The sequence below is a fragment of the Calonectris borealis genome, chromosome 15, assembly GCF_964195595.1.
Source record: "Calonectris borealis chromosome 15, bCalBor7.hap1.2, whole genome shotgun sequence".
Classification (NCBI taxonomy): domain Eukaryota; kingdom Metazoa; phylum Chordata; class Aves; order Procellariiformes; family Procellariidae; genus Calonectris; species Calonectris borealis.
In genome coordinates this window covers 15,864,469-15,884,382 of record NC_134326.1, presented here as the reverse complement: position 1 = coordinate 15,884,382, position 19,914 = coordinate 15,864,469, and the positions used below count along the sequence as shown (strand labels likewise).

Sequence of the window (19,914 nt, the reverse complement as noted above, 5' to 3'; positions counted from 1 at the left end):
ATTACTTAAGTCCTACTGTAGGTACAGTTTTCCACAGAATCCAAAGAATACCTACCACTGAAACTAATAGAACTGTTTCTTGGTGGTTTTCAGCAGTAACACTTAGTGGGTCTTCAAAGGATACTGAATTCCTCTCATCTGCATGTAGAAATGGAGCCTTAACAACAGAAATAAGAACTAACCTTCACCTAGAAGGTAACAAAGCGGTAACGTTATGTAAAAATAAAATCTGAAGGGAAAGGGACAGGACTGTAACCAAGTATTAGTTACATTATAGAAAGTATTATAATATTCACATTTTATAAATGCTTTGTAGTAGAGTATAAGAATTAAGGTATTCAGACATTTGGCAATATGTAACTTCGGGGGGGGGAAAGCAGCTGAAATTTTGCCTTTTTAAAAACAGCAGCTTCCCTAAAGCTTGTCAGTGTTTGTCATAATGAACTCTCAGATTAAATTATTTTCTAAGTAGATTTCCTGAGTTGGTATTAAACTTGTTAAGCATTATGCCCTTTATGTTACTTTTACATGTACATAACACATTTTTATGAGCATTTTAAAACCTCTTCCTCCCTTCTGAATTGAACTCCCTCTACTTTCTGGGGCTTTGAGTAGCTATTACAGCTCTGTAATGATTGCTGTACTGCACAGTGCTTTGCAGCCCACGGAGGCATGTTGCACAGAAAGCCTGGTAACCCTGAAGAAGACATGTCATATTAAAATGCTGGGATTTCAGCTGGTGGAATTATATTAACTATTTGCCGTTTGTTCAAATTTTACTGACAAGCAATCGCTCTCGCCTTCTAAATACAACTACCTCGTGCGGTACAGTAGCTGAGGACCTTGGCTTATACAAGCTTCCTAGAACTTTAAGTGAATGAAGCCATTCACCTCGAGTGTGGTGATATGAAAAGTTTCACCATATGTTTTGATTATATTAGAAGGTAATGTCTCCAGGTATTTTGATTATGTCACTCTTGTACTTTGTGTTGCTTTTTTACCTTTGGAGTAAAGGTAAATACTGTGGATCAAGTTTCTAAGGATCGGCATGGCACAGAAAGATTTAACCTTCCATAGTACTGAAACCAAAATCAGTTGATAAATTTACAGTGAAGATGTAATTTACTGAAAGGACAAAAACTTACTAGTTATTGCTGACCCTCTGATGTATTTTGTACACAGTTTGCTTTTGTTTGTTCTTCTTCACATATGTTTTTGGAGTGCATGAAATGCTTTCTTAAAGTGTTGTCTGAGGAAGTACTTAGATATAGTGAACTTCAGGAACTTGGAGAAATAGCTAGGGATCTGACTGGCTGTCAGGCAAGTTTGGGCAACAGTGTTTTTATTATCACCATGATACAAATTTAGCAATTTTGGTCACCTGCAAAGGTAATTTATTATGGCAATTATCAGCCCAGGCCTTTTCTAGCACTTCAACTTTTTTTGCCAGTACTAGGGTATTTTACCTATCTCATTTAATAGAAATATTTGTAAATGTCTGCTTTTCCCATCAAGTAGTCAAGAGATTCCAGAAATGGGAAATGGAACAACAGATTCAGTTTTCAGTAGCACTGGAAAAGAAATAGCTGAAAGGGAAAAGTGCTTGTAGAGACGTGGAGATTGTTTAAAGAAGTTGCATTGCATCTATTCTGAGCACCTGGACCATCAGCTGGGGGAAAACAGACTCATAAATGGTTTGACAGAAGTCAGTATGATTAAATGGTAAAGAGAAGGGTTTTTCTGGTTTTGTTTTGGTGAGGTTATTTTTGCTTTTAATCTGGTAAGATGCAGAAGTCATGTCTATCCTGTTCTCTGTTTTACTTAATTTAACCCTGGTGAATTTAAACCTAAAACTATAGTAAGGGATGCAAACAAAGACTTTTAGGAGGGACTTGCGAAGGGCTTGAAAGGTAAGTACAAGAACCCTTTCAGATTTCTTAGAAGCCTGCCAAAGAAAGTGAGACTGCTATATGATCTTTGCTAAGAGGAGAATTCAAGGAAGATGAATACAGTGCAGAACAGCTAAACAGATTTGTTGCACTCCTGTATGTTACGGACTAGGTTAGGACATTGTGCAGTAGATTATTCTATGTAACTTTAAAATGATAGCAGGTCAATGTTAGAATTGCAAGGCAGGATGCATTAAGTCAACATAATTTAAGTTGCTAACTTAATTATAGTTTAAATAAGCAAACAGGAAGTCTTGATTTTAACCTTGTACATTTGTACACATCAGCTCTAAAAGAGATCTGTTTTCATCAGTTGGCTTAATTCTGTGTTATCATGAAGATGGGCTAAATTTTTACATATCTATATAATGAGTTACATAGCTTGACATGTTTTTTCAAGTGGAAAGTAAGTGGGTTTTTTAAGAGTATTTTGATACTTATGTCAAACAGCATTTGGGTAAAATGGAAGTACAGTTAAAAATATTTATGGTATTTGAACTATATTTAATGTAAATTGTCATAATAATTTTGGCTATACAAGAAAAAATGTTTTAAAAAGCATGTTTCATTGTTTGATTTGCCTTTAAAATACTGTCTTTTTAATAAACTAGAGAATCGAAGTAAATGAGTTGATGAAATTATTAGAAACGGAACTTTAGAACTGATTTCATCCTTCTGCGCACCTAACTTTTATTCATACTTTGGGTTATGAGGTGAGAGTCAGGCCAAAGCAAGAAAGTTTGTTTTTCCTCTTTCGACTGGCTTTTCAAGTGCAAACAGACTAATTGAATGGACTGTTTTAAAAAGAAGAAAGTGATCTTTGTGCTACTGTTAAAAGTGAAGCAGAGCTCAAGCATATAGGGTCAAGGCTTGTTAAGCTTGCAGTCCGTTCAATAGTTGGCTTTTCTTTAAGCTTCATCGGTGTATATGATGTTTTGAAATGCATTCTTTTTTAAAATAAATGTGTAAACTATTATATAGCATTTTAGTACAAAAGGCGATGCAGTGGTTTGGGGTTTTTTAACCTTAGTATAGGTTGTCTTTATTTTCTAAAGCATACGTAGGATTTTAAAAACTGGTTTGTGTTTACATAATGATGGAATAAATATTTATGCAATGTGGATAGTGGCATTACAGTTTCAGTGGACTTCACGAACAGTTCATCATATCAAGTGCATCATAATATACCTCTAAAATATTGTGTAGCTTTACTGTGGATCATTTCTCTTCATCCCACTAAAGAGATGAGGAAGAGATTCAACAGCTTGTGTCCAGATCCCTTCAATGTAGAGGTCTTTTCTTACGGGCTTTAGGTCATTGTCCTGATAACAGAGCCCCCTTCCTCTAGTCTAATAGAGGTGGGTGGTTTGATTTATTTCCCGAAGGTATTCAAACTCAAGGAAGAGCATGAGTTGGAGTAGATGATCCTAATGGGTCCCTTCCAACTCAGAATATTCTATAACTGAGTAATTTTGCTTTTTTTATTAGTGTTTTGCTAATCCATCTTTATTATCTGCTTCTCTTTCCATGCTTTTTGATTAGAGATTAATTAAAATGTGGAGGCGAGTTAGGATTATGTTCCTGCAAATTCATGGAGAAAATTGTAAGGATGGAAGAACACTCTCCAACAGCTGTTGTCTGTACTCTGCAGTGGTGGGATTGTGGGGGAGAAGAGCAATAGAGTTTAAGGGGCCAGAGAACATAAAGGGGCTTTCAATGCATAAATAATTTGTCTCTTTTCAACTAGTAAAGCACCATCAGTGGTTCAGTGTCTATCCCTGGATTTAAAGCAAGTACCCAGCAGTAGTTGACGCTGAAAACGAAGTCTGTTAGATAATGTAAAACAGGCCTCGTCCGTGGTTTTGCTCTTGACTTGAATACTCAGTCCACCATTAAAGGGCTAGAAACAGTTTTGTCAACATTATATAAACAATGCAATGCATCCTTTTAGGGTATGAAAATGATTCTGTGGAGGATCTAAAAGAAATGACTGCAATATCCTCTCGGAAAAGAGGCAAGCGAAGATACTTCTGGGAGTACAGCGAACAACTAACACCATCACAACAAGAAAGAATGCTGAGGCCATCTGAGTGGAATCGAGATACATTACCAAGTAACATGTATCAGAAGAATGGTCTCCATCACGGTAAGAATGAAGTCCTAGTTACAAATCAACGTCTTTCATTCTGACACCTTCAGTAGCCAAACTCCCATACTTGCAAGCGCTGAGAAGTTGTGTTTTGGCCATGAAAATAAATTATTAAAACACTGCAAGTCTGTTGCTCAATTAGCAGAGTTCTGCACAGTATCCAAGGAAGGCACAGTGAACACACAGTAGTAACTTTCAGTGTGGTTTCTTCCAGAGGAAGGTGGATGAATTGAGAATTGTAACTTCCAAGGGCTTTCAGTGGAAACCCCAAGAGTTCAAAATTTTCTCAGCGCGATACTGTAAACATATTGGATGGGTCGCTTGACTGATATTTGCTCCTCGTAGCTGTTAGTTTCAGTCTTGCTTGTGTTAGAAGTAAGCCTGAAGTGATCTGAGATACGCAGTTCACGTTAACTGCAGTATGAACTAAAAGACAAGCAATAAGGCGTAACTGTCTCTTTTTGTTCCTCCCTACTTGTTTCTCCCACCTATGTGAATGCAGCACAGTGAAGCAGTTACTCTTCTGTGAATAAACTATTTCTTTAAAATACCCTCTTAGAAACTTAAACCAATTGATCTAATAACTGGGTTTTATTCCCGTAACTTTTTGATCAGCGATTTGCTCTACTGCACACATGACTAACATCACCCAGAACAAACCACTCTTAGGACTAATGTTTGTTTTCTCGTCACAGGACCTCTTTAGTAGGCTGCTCCATTTGATTTTGACTTTGAAGGAGAAAATGAAACCAGCTTCCCTGGTTGTAATGTTAACATTCCCTTACAGTTGAAAATTACTATCTTTAACATGGCAGTTTACCTTCTGTGAAACAAAAAGATTTTTTTGTTGTTGTTACTTGTAGATTTATTCAGGGAAGAAAACTTCCCCCCCCCCCCATCTCCTTAGTTTTTATATGCTTATTTATCTTGAAGTGAAATATCAGTACCTGAAGCCCCTATCACTGCTCCTTATGAAGGCTTATATCCATACTTGCTATTAAACAACAAATAACCAAACATGCCTCGAGGACTCGGTCCCACCAGACACTTGGAGGAGCAATTGACCTTTAAGTCAGGTGTGTATGCAAGGGATTTGTAGGATCAAACACTACTTAACATCCAGAAGCTACAGGATATAAAGCATGCAGGATTTTTTTATTTTCACATACAGACATGTACCAAGATCATCTAGTACCTCAGATAGATCATGCTAAATTATCAGCTCACTAATAAATATTTTTGGTGCCGGTTTTGTTATTAGTGTTTTCATGCAAGTGTCTGTAACAACTGGCATTTTTAATAGAAATCTAGAAAAAGACACGTATCAGTGGCAGAGAATCTTAAGGAGTAAAGATTTTGACTTGAATATGTGTATTTCCTCAGGAAAACCAGATTTTAAATAGCTTCAAATACATATAAAAGGGGTTGACTAGCCTTTATGTGGATCATTTAAGTTCAGTATCACTGAAGATGGTATCAGTACCAGCCCTGGACACTCTTTCTTAATACAGAACTTTAGCAATAAGATTATTTAGGAATTTAATCAGCTTGAGCATGCAAGAGGATATATTGGCTGAACACATGAGTTAACAAGTTACATTTGGGGCAAAACAACTGGGTTTGAACTTGTGACATACATTTTTCAGCACAGTTGTGTGTATACTGTCTATCACAGCCAGTAGCCTGGCCAGCAGTATTTGCTCTTATCTGATCTGGATATGAATTCTACAAAGCAGTTTGTCTGGAAATGCTCTTTCTATTGTGAAAGGCCACATGATTCCAGTCCATTCTCTTGTAATGAACAAAGGGACTGAAACTGCGCCCAAAAAAATACTTGTATTTAAGAGTGTTTTTTCACAGGTTCGTGTATGTATTGTGTCACTTCCCAACCCAATTTTCTGCATATTTAAAACAGGAAAATATGCAGCAAAGAAGTCACGAAGGACTGATGTAGAAGACCTGACTCCCAACCCCAGAAAACTTCTACAGATTGGTAATGAACTGAGGAAGCTGAATAAGGTGATCAGTGACTTGACGCCAGTCAGTGAACTTCCCTTAACTGCCAGACCAAGGTCAAGAAAAGAAAAGAACAAGCTGGCTTCCAGGTATATATTAGATAACACTACATGGATGAGTAAATTTGGATTGCTACAACTGTACGATTAAGATCTAACTAATTTTTGCCTCAAGAGATCCTGGTTCTGCAACGGGCTAATTACCAGTTTATCAAAAAGCGGGGCAACTGGCACTTCGGAGATGTAGTTTGCCTGTTCCCTAGATAACGATGTATCTCCACTGGAAGCTGGCTTACGTAGCTGCAGGGCAAATGATTGATACAGTAATAAAATTCATAAGTGTGAAATGTAAGCAAATACAGGTAGCAGAGTGCTTTCAGCGAAGGTGAGTGACTAGATAGATGATTTTGTACGTCACAGCACTGGGAGTATTGGTTGATAAGTTCGTGTGGCAAACAAACAGATGCTCTTAGTATTCTGGAATTTTTGTTAGTGTTCTAATTCTTCCCCTCTTCTTACTATAGGGCTTGTAGACTAAAAAAGAAAGCCCAGTATGAAGCCAATAAAGTAAAACTCTGGGGTCTCAACACGGAATATGGTAAATACAACTCTTCACATCTTAATTTTTCTTTTGTTCAGACAAGTCTGTGTTTTGCACCATCGTGTAACCTGGGTCATACCTGGCAGTTTATAGAGAAAACAGGGTTGGTATAAACCCAACAATTTTGTTGGTCCAAAAACAGTCCACTCCATGACGTGTACGTAAATTGGGTTACCTGCAGTGTTGAGCTACTTTACAGATGTAAATTATGTAAATGTATGCTTGTAATGTCAATATTTTTGAAAATATGTTTACAGATGTAAACTATTACATCTTAATTTTACAGTAAGTGTGATGTGACACCTTTGACACTTACAGATAACAGTGTGTGGACAACTGTGGATCTCTCTTGCTCCAGGGGGAATGTGCTGTAAATCTAATCCAGGTTTTTTTCTTTGCAGATAATTTGCTGTTTGTGATCAACTCCATTAAACAAGAAATAGTTAATCGGGTGCAGGTACCTAAAGATGACAGAGGAGTCAACATGGAACAAAAGTTGAACGTACTTATTAAAGACACTCTTGGTAAGCGGTAAACTTCATGTATTCGCATGTATGTGAAGAGACATGTAATCTATGATGCGTTAGATTGCAAACAATTTCTAGAATAGAGAAAAGGAAGAAGCGCTTCCTAATTTCAGTTGTCTATGTCTTTTGGTTGGTTACTAACCAAAGTGTTCATTGGCTTTGTATTACTTACAGGAATGTAGAAATACCTTCAATGAATAGTAACCTTACAGCACGTTTTCTTACCCTCCCTTTTTAGGACTACCTGTAGCTGGACAGACATCAGAATTTGTGAATCAAGTTTTAGAGAAGACTGCAGAAGGAGACCCCACCGGTGGCCTTGTAGGGCTGCGAATACCAATGTCAAAAGTTTAAGACATGACTTCAGCTGTTCTCATCGGTCAGACTCTACCTGTGTTGTCAAGTACTTCATTGTAAATTGCATTCTGGTCTGCATGGCAGTTTAGCGTTATGTAAACACCTGCAATTAGGTTCCATTGTTTTTAAGTAACAATGTAGTAAAACAAATCAAAGCATGATATAAAATGCTTAATAGCATTTTTGGAGCATAAACCAGATAGTTTCAAAGCTGCTTTAAGCTTAAATACAGAGATGAGGATTCTTTTTAAAATTATCTAGGACCAGAATATATCACTTTTGTTTTAGAAGCAAAACCATGGTTTTGCTAGTAAAAATTTTTAGCATATGCCAGACATTGTGACAGGTTTATGCTCCAAGTAAAAGAGGAAGCGTTTTTTTGGTAAAGCTGTCAATTTAGGGAATTTTTTGTTCTTTTTTTTTTAATAATTGGTTTTTCTTTTGTTCTTTTAAAAAACAGTAAGCTTTCTTTGCAACCATTAACTTGTACATAGCACACATGGCAGTAGAGCTAGTGTGCCATATAAGACTTTAATTTTCTGAGCTTAATATAGTATTTAAATGTCTGTGCAAGCAAGAGAAAAAAAGTATATTCTTTGTGCCTTGTATTTTGGGGGGAGAGCTATCAGTATAAGCTGGTAAAGTTTTGTACGAAGAAAACCCTGAGGGGAAAAACCAAGATGTATAGATGGTAAGATTATGGGGTTTAATGTATTTGTTCCAGCTCTTAAAATTTTTGAATGTATATAGGAATATGTTGAAAATGTAGATATATGCCACAGAGTCTATGTATTGTATAAAAGATGGCTCTAGAAAACTCAATTTCGGTACTTTGGCCGGAAGAAAACAAATACTTGCACATTAATGCGATTGTTTATTTTTGTACCAAAGACAAATGCAACTGATATGGCGAACTGCCAGTCTAAGTAAAGTTTTGCACAGCTTATATGATACTGTACTGAATGTAAAAACAAATGAAAAAAGAAAAAAAATTAAAGGTCAGGGTTAGGGATCTTACTGAACTGTGAATTTTTTTGTTTGGGTCCAATTATCTACAGAAGGAGCATTCATACATAACAATATTATTTTGCTGTTCTTGTAGTTCGCTTCCATGGTAGATAAGTTGGTGGCCGTCTCGGAGTCTTTAAATCTTTTTTCTCTGCACTTACTGTAGGAGATTTTAATATATTTGGATTTTAGTAAGCTATTGGTAAAATAGTTTTCAACTTTGAGAATTTAAAAAAAATATTTAGTTTGTTGTAGTATACTTCCACCAAACAACCAAAATAAAATTATTTTTATTGTAATGTGTATATATGTAAAGAGAAAAAAGAGCTACAAATATCTAATTCCTTAGTTGCCACTTTTCCAGTTGATGTATTATTATGCATGTGATGTTTCCAAGGATCAACACAGGCTTCAAACAAAACAAAAAAAAAATTTATAGACTTTTATATTTTTGTACAGGTATTTCGAAACTAGCTTCTTCAAACTTATATGTGACTTATTCTTGTTAATTCAGTAGTTTCTATGATTGAGGAATATTAACACACAGTTCTTATTTGCTCTTCTGCTAATAAGAGTTGGCTTTGTAGTCAGTGTTAACGTACAGATTAAAAGCTTTAGCCTTTGATGAGAAAGTCCTTTATCTCAAGGCAAGATCATTCTCTGGTTTCATGGACCCCCCCCTTTTCCTCCCTGTTCTTTCTCTCCCTATTTAAAGATGACAAAACACTGTTTACTGAAAATAGAAATACCAAATATTTTCAAATGTAGCTGCTGAAAAAAAATGCAAAAGTCCATGAAGGCTTTCTCCCCACTCCCTTTGGGGAATTTCTCCACTTCTAGTTTGTCTAAGTTTGTTTGTACTGTGATTCCTTTTGTTTATAAGTAGATTATTTTTATATCCAAGCTTGTACTATAAAAAAAAGTCTGAATCCTAATAGTGCAGTAAGAGTGGCCGATGAAGGTGGCAGTCCTGCCACATACTTGTGAGTGTGCACACAGCTTACTTTGTATCTAAATATTTTGGAAGACTCAAAAGGGAGGAGGAGGCCAAAATACCACTACTGAGCTGTACAGAAAGTCTTTCCTACAAGAGACTGAACAAATACCCAGGGCAATTTAGGCAAAACTTTGTAAATCCACTTAAGACTTGCAAAATCTGAGTGGAATGTGGGTGTTTTTGTTTCAGGTGTTTGTTGTTGTTGTTGTTGTTAGGGTGAGGTGAGAGTTGGCTGCTGCTTTACACAGTGGGTCAGATGTATTCCTATTGTAATTATTGCCGATGTTGCAGTTATTCCGGAGATGCATACGGCCCATAAAACCCCGACAAAGAATGTCTCTTGTGAAGTTAAGGCCATGTCTGTACCAAGATTTGAATACTGTTGTTCCTTTCTGATGAATGGTGTTAACGCACTGCTCAGATACGAGAGGTCCTTATGCTATATCCAAACTGTGTAGACAAGGCAGCATTTCTAAACATTAAGAGAGCAGTTTTGCAATCAGGTAAAAGCTTCTGTGACAAACTGACAAGGTATTAAAAAGCCCCTTTTTCACTGCTCGGAAATACTGGGCAAATATAACTTTGTAGCTTTTTATTTTTGTCTGAAAACCAGAATATGATTTTGGTCTAGCATTTCAAAGTAGACTTTGAATCTTTAGTGAATTCCATACCCTTGCATTTCAGTGTTTTCTATGTATTAAGTTAAAGCTTTTAAATAGTTGAGCTTTTTAATGTTGACACTTTATTTTGTACCTATTTATATGTATGTATATCTTAGAAAAGCACTTTGTTTAAAAAAAAAAAAAAAAAGAAACTGCGTTTTATATGATTCCTGCCACTTGCTGCTAACTCTGGGCTGGTCAGAATGCTGCAGCGATACTTGATATAAATAAAACCTGGCAGTAAAATGTAGAGTAAAGATAAGACCTTTTGCTGGTTTAACTTTATCATAAAGGTGACATAGGCAAGCTGTGCAGCTTTACATTTTAACCAGGGGACTCTGTGGCATTTAAACCGTCTAGAAATGGTTGTACTTTAATGCCAGTAACAATCTGCTTCCTCTAGTGTCATTAAAATATATACATTTAGTGTATACTTATCACAAACAAAAATCTTATAAGGGTATAAAAACCAACAAATGTACATGTTCTGTTTTTTGGCAATTGTGGCATGCATTTTTTGGATGATCTTTAGAAAAGACCATTTTCTAAAGATTTTCAGTGTTCATACATGGTATGTGGATCTTAATGAAGTCCTGGATTTTTTTTGTTTGTTTTTGAGTGTAGGCATTGTGAATATTCACTTTTAATCCTATATCCAAAAACAATTATACATTTTTGATTCAATACAAACAAAAGCTCTTCCTTTTTCTGATACACTGGATTCTCTAGAATTTGTTTCCATGTTAAAAGCATGCTGTCATAACCGCTCTTGTTGAGATCTCGTCAGTCTGAACTTAGGTGCCACACTTTGAATTGATGGACTGCTTGTTCTACTGTACCATGTATGATTTGCGTCCTTTCCTACTTCCTTCATGACAGATGATGATGTGGCTTTATATTGTGCCTTACTTGTACATCTAGAACTAAATGTTTTTCGTTCCCTCTGAACTCTTCAAACCTAACCCTTCTGAAATTGAATCAGAACTGATAAAAGCATCCTGAAGAAAGTCTGGATAGATCTGATTTCAGTTTCTCTCAATAGTAGTCCTTTTTGTATTTATATGGAAGACCAGTTTTTGAACGGCCTTGCAAAATGTGGGGGTGCTCATGAAGGGTGTTTTTTAGCCCTAAACCCCTTTTGCTAACGCTTCCTTTTATGGTTTATTGAACACATTTACTGATACTTGGTGAGTACTTTTTGGATGAGAGAGACTTACTACTAAAGCTATGTTTACGTGTGGGTGGGCTGGATTTTCTTATCATACCCGTTGGAATCATTGTGATTTAATGAAGTTGCATCGCTGTAAAGCTGATGTGAGAGTCAGGCTCAGCTGTGTTCAGTTCCTAATTCATTATAAATAGACTTTTTTCCATACTAAGAGGGCCAGGAAAAAAGTTTTTTTTAAAAAAAAAAAACAACCAAACAAACAAACAAAAAAAAAACTAAAATGGGTGAAGGGTCTTTTAACTAACCTAAAGGCAACCAGACACTTCTGAGATACAGCGGTGTCAGTTTTGATTTTATTTTAAAAAGATCCCCCCGTAATATTTATCTGATATTTGCCTTCATTAATAAAACAGTTAGCTTGTTCACAAAATACAAAGACTGGCTGTGCTTTTCTTTTCCATAAATCATTTAAACATAGCTATTTTTTTAAAGCTCTAAAAGGCTTTATCAGGAAAATTTCAAAGGGTTGTATACAAGTTGCCTTCAGCAGAAATAGCAAATGCAATTCTGTTCCTCAAACGTGCTTGCTAGTCTTCCTGAAATTCTGTTGAGGCATAACCCAATTATGTACCGTGAATGTTAGGATCTGTATTTGGCCTTGAGACCTGAATTTCAAGAATGCATCTAATCATGATTTTATTTTCTTTTTAAGTTGGAGGCTTCAGTTGGAATCATCTAGTTAAGTGTGCTGCTAGATGTGGTCTTGGCTTTTTGACACAGCCTTGTACACAGCTGAGGTTTATTTTGTTTACCCCAGGGATCGTGTGAAGTACATTTCAAACAGTTACTGCTTCAGTGACTGATTCTTCTTGTAACTGTATTAAGGGCATTAGTATGTTGAGAAAACACCACTCTTGAATATCTCCCAATATAAATTGGGATTCTTAAATGTCATTAATGAAAGATGGCACTCTTAGGTTCTATCTTCTTTGCAGCATACAAAAATGTCTCTATCTTTCTACAATTTACATTTCACAATATGCCATGTTTTTTCCCCCAATGCTTCTAGCATAATAAGAAGGTGTGTGTGCGCACTGAATTACAATCCTCAGCCTCTTAGACATTCATGAACTTCCACAAGACCAAATACTGACTATGCATTTATTGTCTTTCTAATGAGCTGTGGAGCTAAAAGTGGAGCCATAGTTATTTTAAGCCACACTTTTTTTTTCCATAAAAAAAATAAAACTCCGAACTTTTTAGATAACATCAGTGTTCAGAGTTTTTCTTGAATTAAGAATATTTTGTAGTCGGGTATCTGTGTAAGTCAAATTTGGGTGAGTTAACTAGCTATTGTAAGGAAAACTTCTGGATTGGATTTGGTATTGGCAGAAGCACGCTCCACCCTGTCAAAATCTTCTGATTAAGAAACAGAATCTAGTAGTAACACTTAATTTTATTATAATGATGGATATTTATACATTCTGATTTGAATCATCTATCCCTCCCAGAATATTATGTCCAAGTAAAACTTACTGCTCAGTATTTGTGGTTGGGTGAACTCTTAAGGCTGATGGCACATGCATGGTTGACAGGCAAAAAAAAAAAAGCATTTTAAACAAAACATGGCATCCTGTTCTGCCTATGCTTGGGGTCATGATTGTAATGCTGTCCTTGATATTCTATAATCAACTTCCAACTGGAGCTCTGAAAAACTTACTGAAAGTCTTGTCTCTGTTAGAAAATAAATTTACCTTGTTAAAAGCATGATCTGTTAAGAGTTGCAATGTTTAATGTTGGTTAATAGTTGTGCAGTTTTTATTTTTTTGAAAAGAGGCACAATTAAACTATTGACTTTGTTTACTCTGTCACCCTTGATCCCTAGCACTTCTATTCAGATACAAATTCATCAATGTATGCAACATCCTTTGTAATTTAAAATAAAAATTGTGGAGGAAACATCGTCTCGAATCATTGTATGTGTGGAGCGATAGCGAACGGCGTGTGCTCCCTTGAAGTAAATGCCCACGGTCTCCTGGTGTTGTCAGCAACTTTCCTTTGGAAGGGATCATAGCTAGGTAAGGAAATAATGCGTTTTCCCGCCCTGGTCAGCGCTGATACTAACAGCTGCCTCGCAAGGCCGCTGGGTCAGCACGGTGGAACCGTCAGGAGAACCTGGACTGCAACCCACCAGGTCCTTTGGCTTTCTGCAACGGCCGTGAAAATGGCCTCCGTCTTCAGCCCCGGCTAGCTTTGTCCAGACCTGGTTTGACACACCGGTCTGAGGCAGGAGGGGCAGGACGTGGCAGCAGGGGAGGAGCTTGTGGAAAAGGCAAAAGGGCCATTGCGTTGACTCCCCCTTCCTCCTTTCGGGGGTACAGAAGGTACCTCATGTTGCTCCCGCAGCCTCCCTGCTGCTGCGGGTCGAAGGCCAGTCTAGGCCTGTCCACCCAGAAACCTGGGGAGGTCTCTCGGGTGTAATCCTGCAGCTTCTGAGGCCTTTAACGCCCTGACGTTATCGTGCTGCTCCCGGTGTCACGGTAGGTGCTGCTCTGGGCCCTTTTTTTAGCTCATCAGCTAATAAACCACCTTTTCATGCTTTTACACAGTGCATGACGGAACGTTTCACTACCCGAAGAACTGTAACACCTAATACCGGCAGCACTAAGGGAAGGCAATACGCGTTATTCAGCACAGGGCCGCCACTGATGAACAGAACAGCCGCTCGCCACACCGCGGAGGTTCGGCGCCCCCGGGCCCCTCTGCTGAGCCCCCGCGGTGGCTCTCCGGAGCGGGCGGGAGAAGGCCCGCGGCGGCGGCCGAGGCCCTGACCGCGGCTTGCGGCTGCGGCCCGTCCGCTCCTCGGTGCCCGCAGGGGGCGCCCGCGGGCCGGGCGGCGGGGCCCCGGCCTCCCCCTCCCCGCCCAAGATGGCGGCCGCCGCCTGCGTGCCGGTGCGGGTCTGCCACCAGGAGATCGTCAAGTTCGACCTGGAGATCAAGGCGGCCGTGCAGGTACTGCCGCCCGTCCCCGCGGCGGGTCTCCCCTGGCAGGGCTAAGGGGCGGCCGCCGCCTTGCGCGGGGAGCCCCGGCCGGGCCAGGCCGAGCGATGCCCGCCGCGGGCCGCGCTGACCGGGCCGTTGTCTTCCAGGACATCCGGGACTGCCCGGGGCCGCTCAGCGCCCTCGCGGAGCTCAACGCCGCCGTGAAGGAGAAGTTCCGCCACCTCCGCGGCCGCATCCAGGTGAGGCTCCCGGCCGGGGGCTGCTCCGGTGACCGGCCGTTGCTCCAGGCCCGCACCCTGCGGCCTGCCCTCGGGCTGCCCGGGGGCGGCTGGCGTGAGGTGGGGGCGGTGGGGAGCCCCGGCCGAGGGGTGCTGGTTTATCGGATCAATCTGCTGTTAATTCACTCCCTACCCGGGGGTGGGGTGTGCGAGTTGCAGGTGGCAGCAGTTGTTGATGAGATCTTCGTGTTTCTGCTTTCTGCCAAGGAGCTCGAACAGATGGCGAAGGAGCAAGATAAGGAGTCGGAGAAACAAGCCTTGCTGCGGGAAGTGGAAAACCATAAGAAACAAATGCTCAGGTGGGTCGGGCAGCTGGTGCTGTTTACAGGTCCCCTGTAACCAGAGATAATCTGACTTCTGTACAGCCTCTTTCGGATCCGGTTTTGCAAATACAGTCGCTGACATGATGCTGTTTTGCCCAAAACCAAGAGAGGATCAGGGATGGAAAGGGTAGGACTCCCTTCTCCTTTCCTCTCTCCTGTCCCCTCTCCCTAACCATGGTCTGCCCCTTTGAGCAGTTGAGCATGTAAGTAGGTGGCTTGAGAGTCTGTCATTTGACAGCTGGCACAGTTTTCTTCTTCCCTTGCTTCATAAACGGTACACTTAGGAGAAGAAATGACAGGACAGTATAGTGTTATTTTGTGGTGCAATATAGAGAAGGTCCATGCACGTATCTGGGGAGCTCAGTTACAGTGGTGATTGCTTTGTGAAAATTGTTTTTGCTTGCAAGGTGTTACCATCATGTTACAACGTTGTACTCTTGTGATTTCAGCAATCAGGCAGCTTGGAGAAAGGCAAATCTAGCTTGCAAAATTGCTATCGACAACTCTGAGAAAGATCAACTGCTGCAGGGAGGAGACTCCTTAAGACAAAGGTATTAGACTGTCCCACTGTACGAGCTGAGATTTAAACAGTGTATGCTATATTCACTAGTTTTAAATGGAAGTGACATAACGTTTTTAAGTTACTTAATTGTATGTGGAACATAGCTTTTCTTTTATGAGTGCAGTTACCTTTTGTGGAGATTTAAACTGTTAAGGATTGTGATAATTTCAGGTTATCTTGGCATGACTAAGCAGAAAAGGGGATAAGTTAGCCTTCATAGTTTTTCTGACCGTCTTTAACATTAGTTCCAATCAGGGTTATAAAGAAGTAATGGATCATTATGCAAGCTGTTTTCATGTGCAAAACTGGATGTAAGCTTATGTAATTTCTGTATTGAAAAGTTGGTGTTTTTAGTATCATGAAGCAACAAATGGGATACCCAGGATAATAAAGTGGTAGTTTGTATCAGTGCTTCCATACCAGCTAATGAAGTTGTGTGGTCATAAGTGGTGAAATTTGGGTCCCCATGAGATTCTGAGCCACTAGCAGTTGTTTTGGCTCATGACTTTTAATATTTTGTGATTTTTTTTTTTTATTGTTTAGTGAAGATAATCTGAATTTCTCATGTAGTAAAAACTAGTTGGTCTTTTGTACATTAGCAGAGGTGTTTGGTGCCGAGCTCTGTTCAAAGCTCCCTGACAGCAGCATTTTCCCTGCAGTACCCGAAGACATAATTTTATCCCTTCCCGCTTTACTTTTTCCCTTTCTTTTTCAGGAAGACTACAAAGGAAAGTCTGGCAGAGAGTGCAAGTAACATCACGGAGAGTCTGATGGGCATTAGCAGGATGATGTCACAGCAAGTCCAGCAGAGTGAGGAGACCGTGCAAACCCTAGGTACAGATGTTATTTGGGTGTTTGGGTATGGACTGGGTGATTGAAGCACCTTTCTCCAGTTCTGTTAGGATGGGGAGAGGCAAACTGACATGGTGTGGAGCATAGTGGGAACCTGCTTTGTAGGAGAACGTACTATGATGATAATTAAAGGACTGTCCAGCAGAACTCCTCTAACAGTTGGACATAACCAGAAAATAATAATGTATGTTGCGTGGAGCTGTTTGTTGGAGTTTCTGCTTCGTGATTATGAAAAGGAAAAGGGGGCAAGGTGAGGAGCTTTTGCTTTAGTTTCACATAAAAGCAATTGTAAAAGCAATGGGAGCTCACACGGTGCTAAGAGCGTGTTTGGTGTTACTCTGTGCTACTGGCCTGGCGTGCATTTGGTAATAGCAGAGAAAATAAAAGCGTAGGTACAAGTCCGTACACAGAGGAAACTTAGTATGGCTGGAAGACTGTTTTCACCCAGTCTCCAGCTGGGATGACTAAGAGACGAGGAGATCAAGTGACTTGAACCCGAGGTCACTTGCTCTGTCAGCAGTGCATCAGGGACTGTGAAACCAAGATTTCACCCAGTTCTTTGGCTTAGACTCCTAAGACAATAAATCAAGTGACCTGTCAGAACTGGTGATTCATGAAGCATTTGGAAGTTGGATCTGTGTTGCCTGGGCCTCTTACTAGCCGCGCTTTTGGGCAGAAGAGAGAACAGTTTAAAGACGAGGATAAATAACACAACTTTTGCCCTCCTTGTTTTCTGCAGCCATCTGAGGATGGCAGCTGGGCACAGTTTGTTCACGGAAAAGTAGCATGTTTCTTCTCCCATTAAAAAGACAGTTTGGCAGACGCTTTTTCACCCTGTTTCTGACTGAACAGCACTTGGAGTTCATCAAGGAAAAAACTATCAAAGGTCATTTACAAAACCCAGCTGCAAATTCTGAATCAGTAGTTAGAATTTCCTTTTTTCTGAGCAAGTCCTTCCCTAGTATGCAGTGCATATATGCGGCTGTGAGGCAGGAGAGCTCTGCTTTGTCATTAACAATGGGAAAAGTTTTCTATTTTCACTTGGATCAAAACGCCTCTTTAAGATGGAATGTAATGGTTTGCAAAATATTACAGACGTATTTCTACTATGCTTGTTTTTGTGAACCAGACAACATGCTTGGAGTTTGACCTTTCTTTAATCCATCAGTTCAGTATAGAGTGATATACCAGCATTCACTGTCGTACGGGGTATGCATTCTGTAATATAAGAAAAAGGGGACTCCTGGGCTTTTGCTTTCACTTAATAACGTGAAAGGAGGAAGGCTGAGGAGTTTGGGGTGGTTTTTTGCTTGTTTGTTTTCTCACAGGGGAAGAGAAGTTGAAAGGGACTGATGTTCCATCTTGCTGTTTTGGCATATTCTCAAATTCTGGCTTCAGTTGAGACCCATCAACACACTTTTTCGCTAGTTGATTTTTCTCTTTTTTATTAGGAAAAAAAGCCAAAAATAATTATGTTTGTCAAAAATAACTATTAAAAACTGTTTAAATTGTTTAAGCTGAATAATTAAGGATCTCTTACTGCTGCATGCTGCTTTTTCACTTTCTGCAACCCCATCTGAATCACACTGATTTACTGCTCTGGCTTAGGGGAACAGTTTCAGTTGTGCAATTAATATGTTCAAATATTGACCTGTCCTGCTGCTGCTAGAACTGACGCTGATAGTGATGGTGATTTCTCTCTCTTTAACTTGGTGGTTCTAGCACCATTCTTATTTCACTCTGCTTCCAGCGAGCTCTCGGGTAGCACTGACTTTGTTCTTAAAAAATGTGAACTAGATTTGATCTGGTAGCCTAAAAATTAAAAATTCAGGAACAGGACGTAGGGCCTTTAAGCCATTCAGTACTCTTATTTTGCTTTGCATTTTTCCTTAGCACATCAGGACTACTGAGTTGTGAAAGCTTCTGCAAGAACACAGTCTGCATTTGTCTCACCCATAAGTCAGTCTGACCCAGGAGGATCTCACAGGCACTATCTGTATTGCCAAACATTGCATGCTTATATCCTTTGTCATGTATTCTTGAAGCGCAACCAGCTGAATTTTTTTTTTTCCCTTAATTTCAGCCAATTCTTCACGAACCATCCTGGAAGCAAATGAAGAATTTAAGTCCATGTCTGGGACAATTCAGCTGGGGCGAAAGCTAATAACAAAGTACAATCGCAGGGAACTGACGGACAAGCTGCTAATCTTTCTCGCCCTTGCCTTATTCCTGGCTACGGTGCTCTATATTTTGAAAAAAAGACTCTTTCCATTTTTGTAAAATTCCAAAGCTAAACTGAACTATTACGAAAGATCAGAAAGAGACGGCATAATAACGGTAGGGCTTTTAAATAAAATAATGAAGGGATATTGCAATAGCTGAAAGAGCGTTAGAGCAGGCATGACTGGCATACTGTCCTCACGGAGTGTGCGACCTGCCTAAGAAGAGCTTAAATGAGAACGAGTTGGGAAGAAGCAGGTAGATCAAGGTGTGGAAAGAAGAAACACCAATTTGCCTGTAGGTTTGGGGAACCAGAGAAACACTTGAGGAACTAGGCACTCAGAGGTGCCAGTCTTAACTTTCAACCTCTCTTCGTTTTGCCTTGAAATTAACTTTTGTCCTTGGCTTGGACTGGAAGCTGCTTTGACATCTGTGTATAAGGTGCTGAGAGTAAGAGGAAGGATGGAAGAGAGAAACTCGCATACATTCCGTTAATAAATTATTTATTGTATCCGTGTAAACTGAGTTTTGTTTAAAAAACAAAGTCTGATGGATTGAAAGAGCCTGAATAACTTCCAGTGTAAAAATTCTGCTTAATACTTAGCAGCAGTGGTTGCTTATGGATTGTTTTTTCTGGGAGCATAGCACACATGCAGTCTGGCTCTGTTCCTCTGGCCTTGGGAGGGCTCTGACAAAAGCAAAAATGGGAACCCCATTTGTTACTATTAATTCAATATATTTGAGAATTACATTGCCAATCTGTTGAAATCAAAAGCCTTTTTGCTCCTCCTCCTTATAAAATTCCACTTAATACTTTATATTTGAAAAACACTGCCAAGTTTTAAGTTTGAAAGTTTTTCTTGCTCATACAGTTGATCTTTTCTCCGTTAGTAAAATCTTTTACAATTACTACCTTCCCTATCTCTTGTGCTTAAGTAATGAGAGTTGATTTGCTTTAATAATATAAATACCAACCTGCCACACTCCATGTAGTACCTTGAAGTACCAAAAACTGCACTGCAATGTTCTTAAAACTGATGTTGCCTTCCCCTCTGGAAATGGTTTCATTGTTTGTTCAGAGCTGACCGGTAAAGTTGACATTCTGTTTAGGAAATTCTCACAGAATGGTTAAATACTGCCTTAATTTAGTAGTTAGAAGTAAACTTTTTTAAAAGGCAGTGCTACATATATCCTAAGAAATACAACGTCAAGCAAATTGCAGTATTTAATTTTATGTGAAATT

General features: G+C 39.4%; 2 protein-coding genes across 12 annotated transcripts in view; both read left to right on the top strand.

Moving 5' to 3' along the window:
- The window catches only part of CREBRF (CREB3 regulatory factor), a 40,363-nt gene extending 26,971 nt beyond the window's left edge, over positions 1-13,392 (top strand). For 3 of the 10 annotated variants that reach the window (XM_075164387.1, XM_075164386.1, XM_075164389.1), the window contains 6 exons: positions 94-195; positions 3,901-4,095; positions 6,014-6,203; positions 6,638-6,711; positions 7,116-7,238; positions 7,480-13,392. In XM_075164387.1, coding sequence (XP_075020488.1) covers positions 94-195; positions 3,901-4,095; positions 6,014-6,203; positions 6,638-6,711; positions 7,116-7,238; positions 7,480-7,595 — 800 coding nt within the window. In that variant the 3' untranslated portion in view covers positions 7,596-13,392. Of the gene's footprint in view, positions 1-93; positions 196-651; positions 945-2,560; positions 2,854-3,900; positions 4,096-6,013; positions 6,204-6,637; positions 6,712-7,115; positions 7,239-7,479 lie in introns of those variants that run through there. The other 7 variants (XM_075164391.1, XM_075164392.1, XM_075164390.1 and 4 more) reach the window with 6 other exon arrangements.
- A 926-nt stretch (positions 13,393-14,318) lies between these two features.
- Positions 14,319-19,192, top strand: BNIP1 (BCL2 interacting protein 1). Of its 2 annotated transcripts, none has more exons than XM_075164394.1 (6): positions 14,319-14,445; positions 14,583-14,675; positions 14,922-15,013; positions 15,487-15,588; positions 16,315-16,433; positions 18,535-19,192. In XM_075164394.1, the coding sequence occupies exons 1-6, from the start codon at positions 14,362-14,364 to the stop codon at positions 18,729-18,731; spliced, it is 687 nt and encodes a 228-aa protein (XP_075020495.1). In that variant the 5' UTR covers positions 14,319-14,361; the 3' UTR covers positions 18,732-19,192. The 2 variants fall into 2 exon arrangements, with proteins under 2 accessions (XP_075020495.1, XP_075020494.1); XM_075164393.1 differs by having other exon boundaries at positions 14,874-15,013.
- The last annotated feature ends 722 nt before the right edge of the window (positions 19,193-19,914 follow it).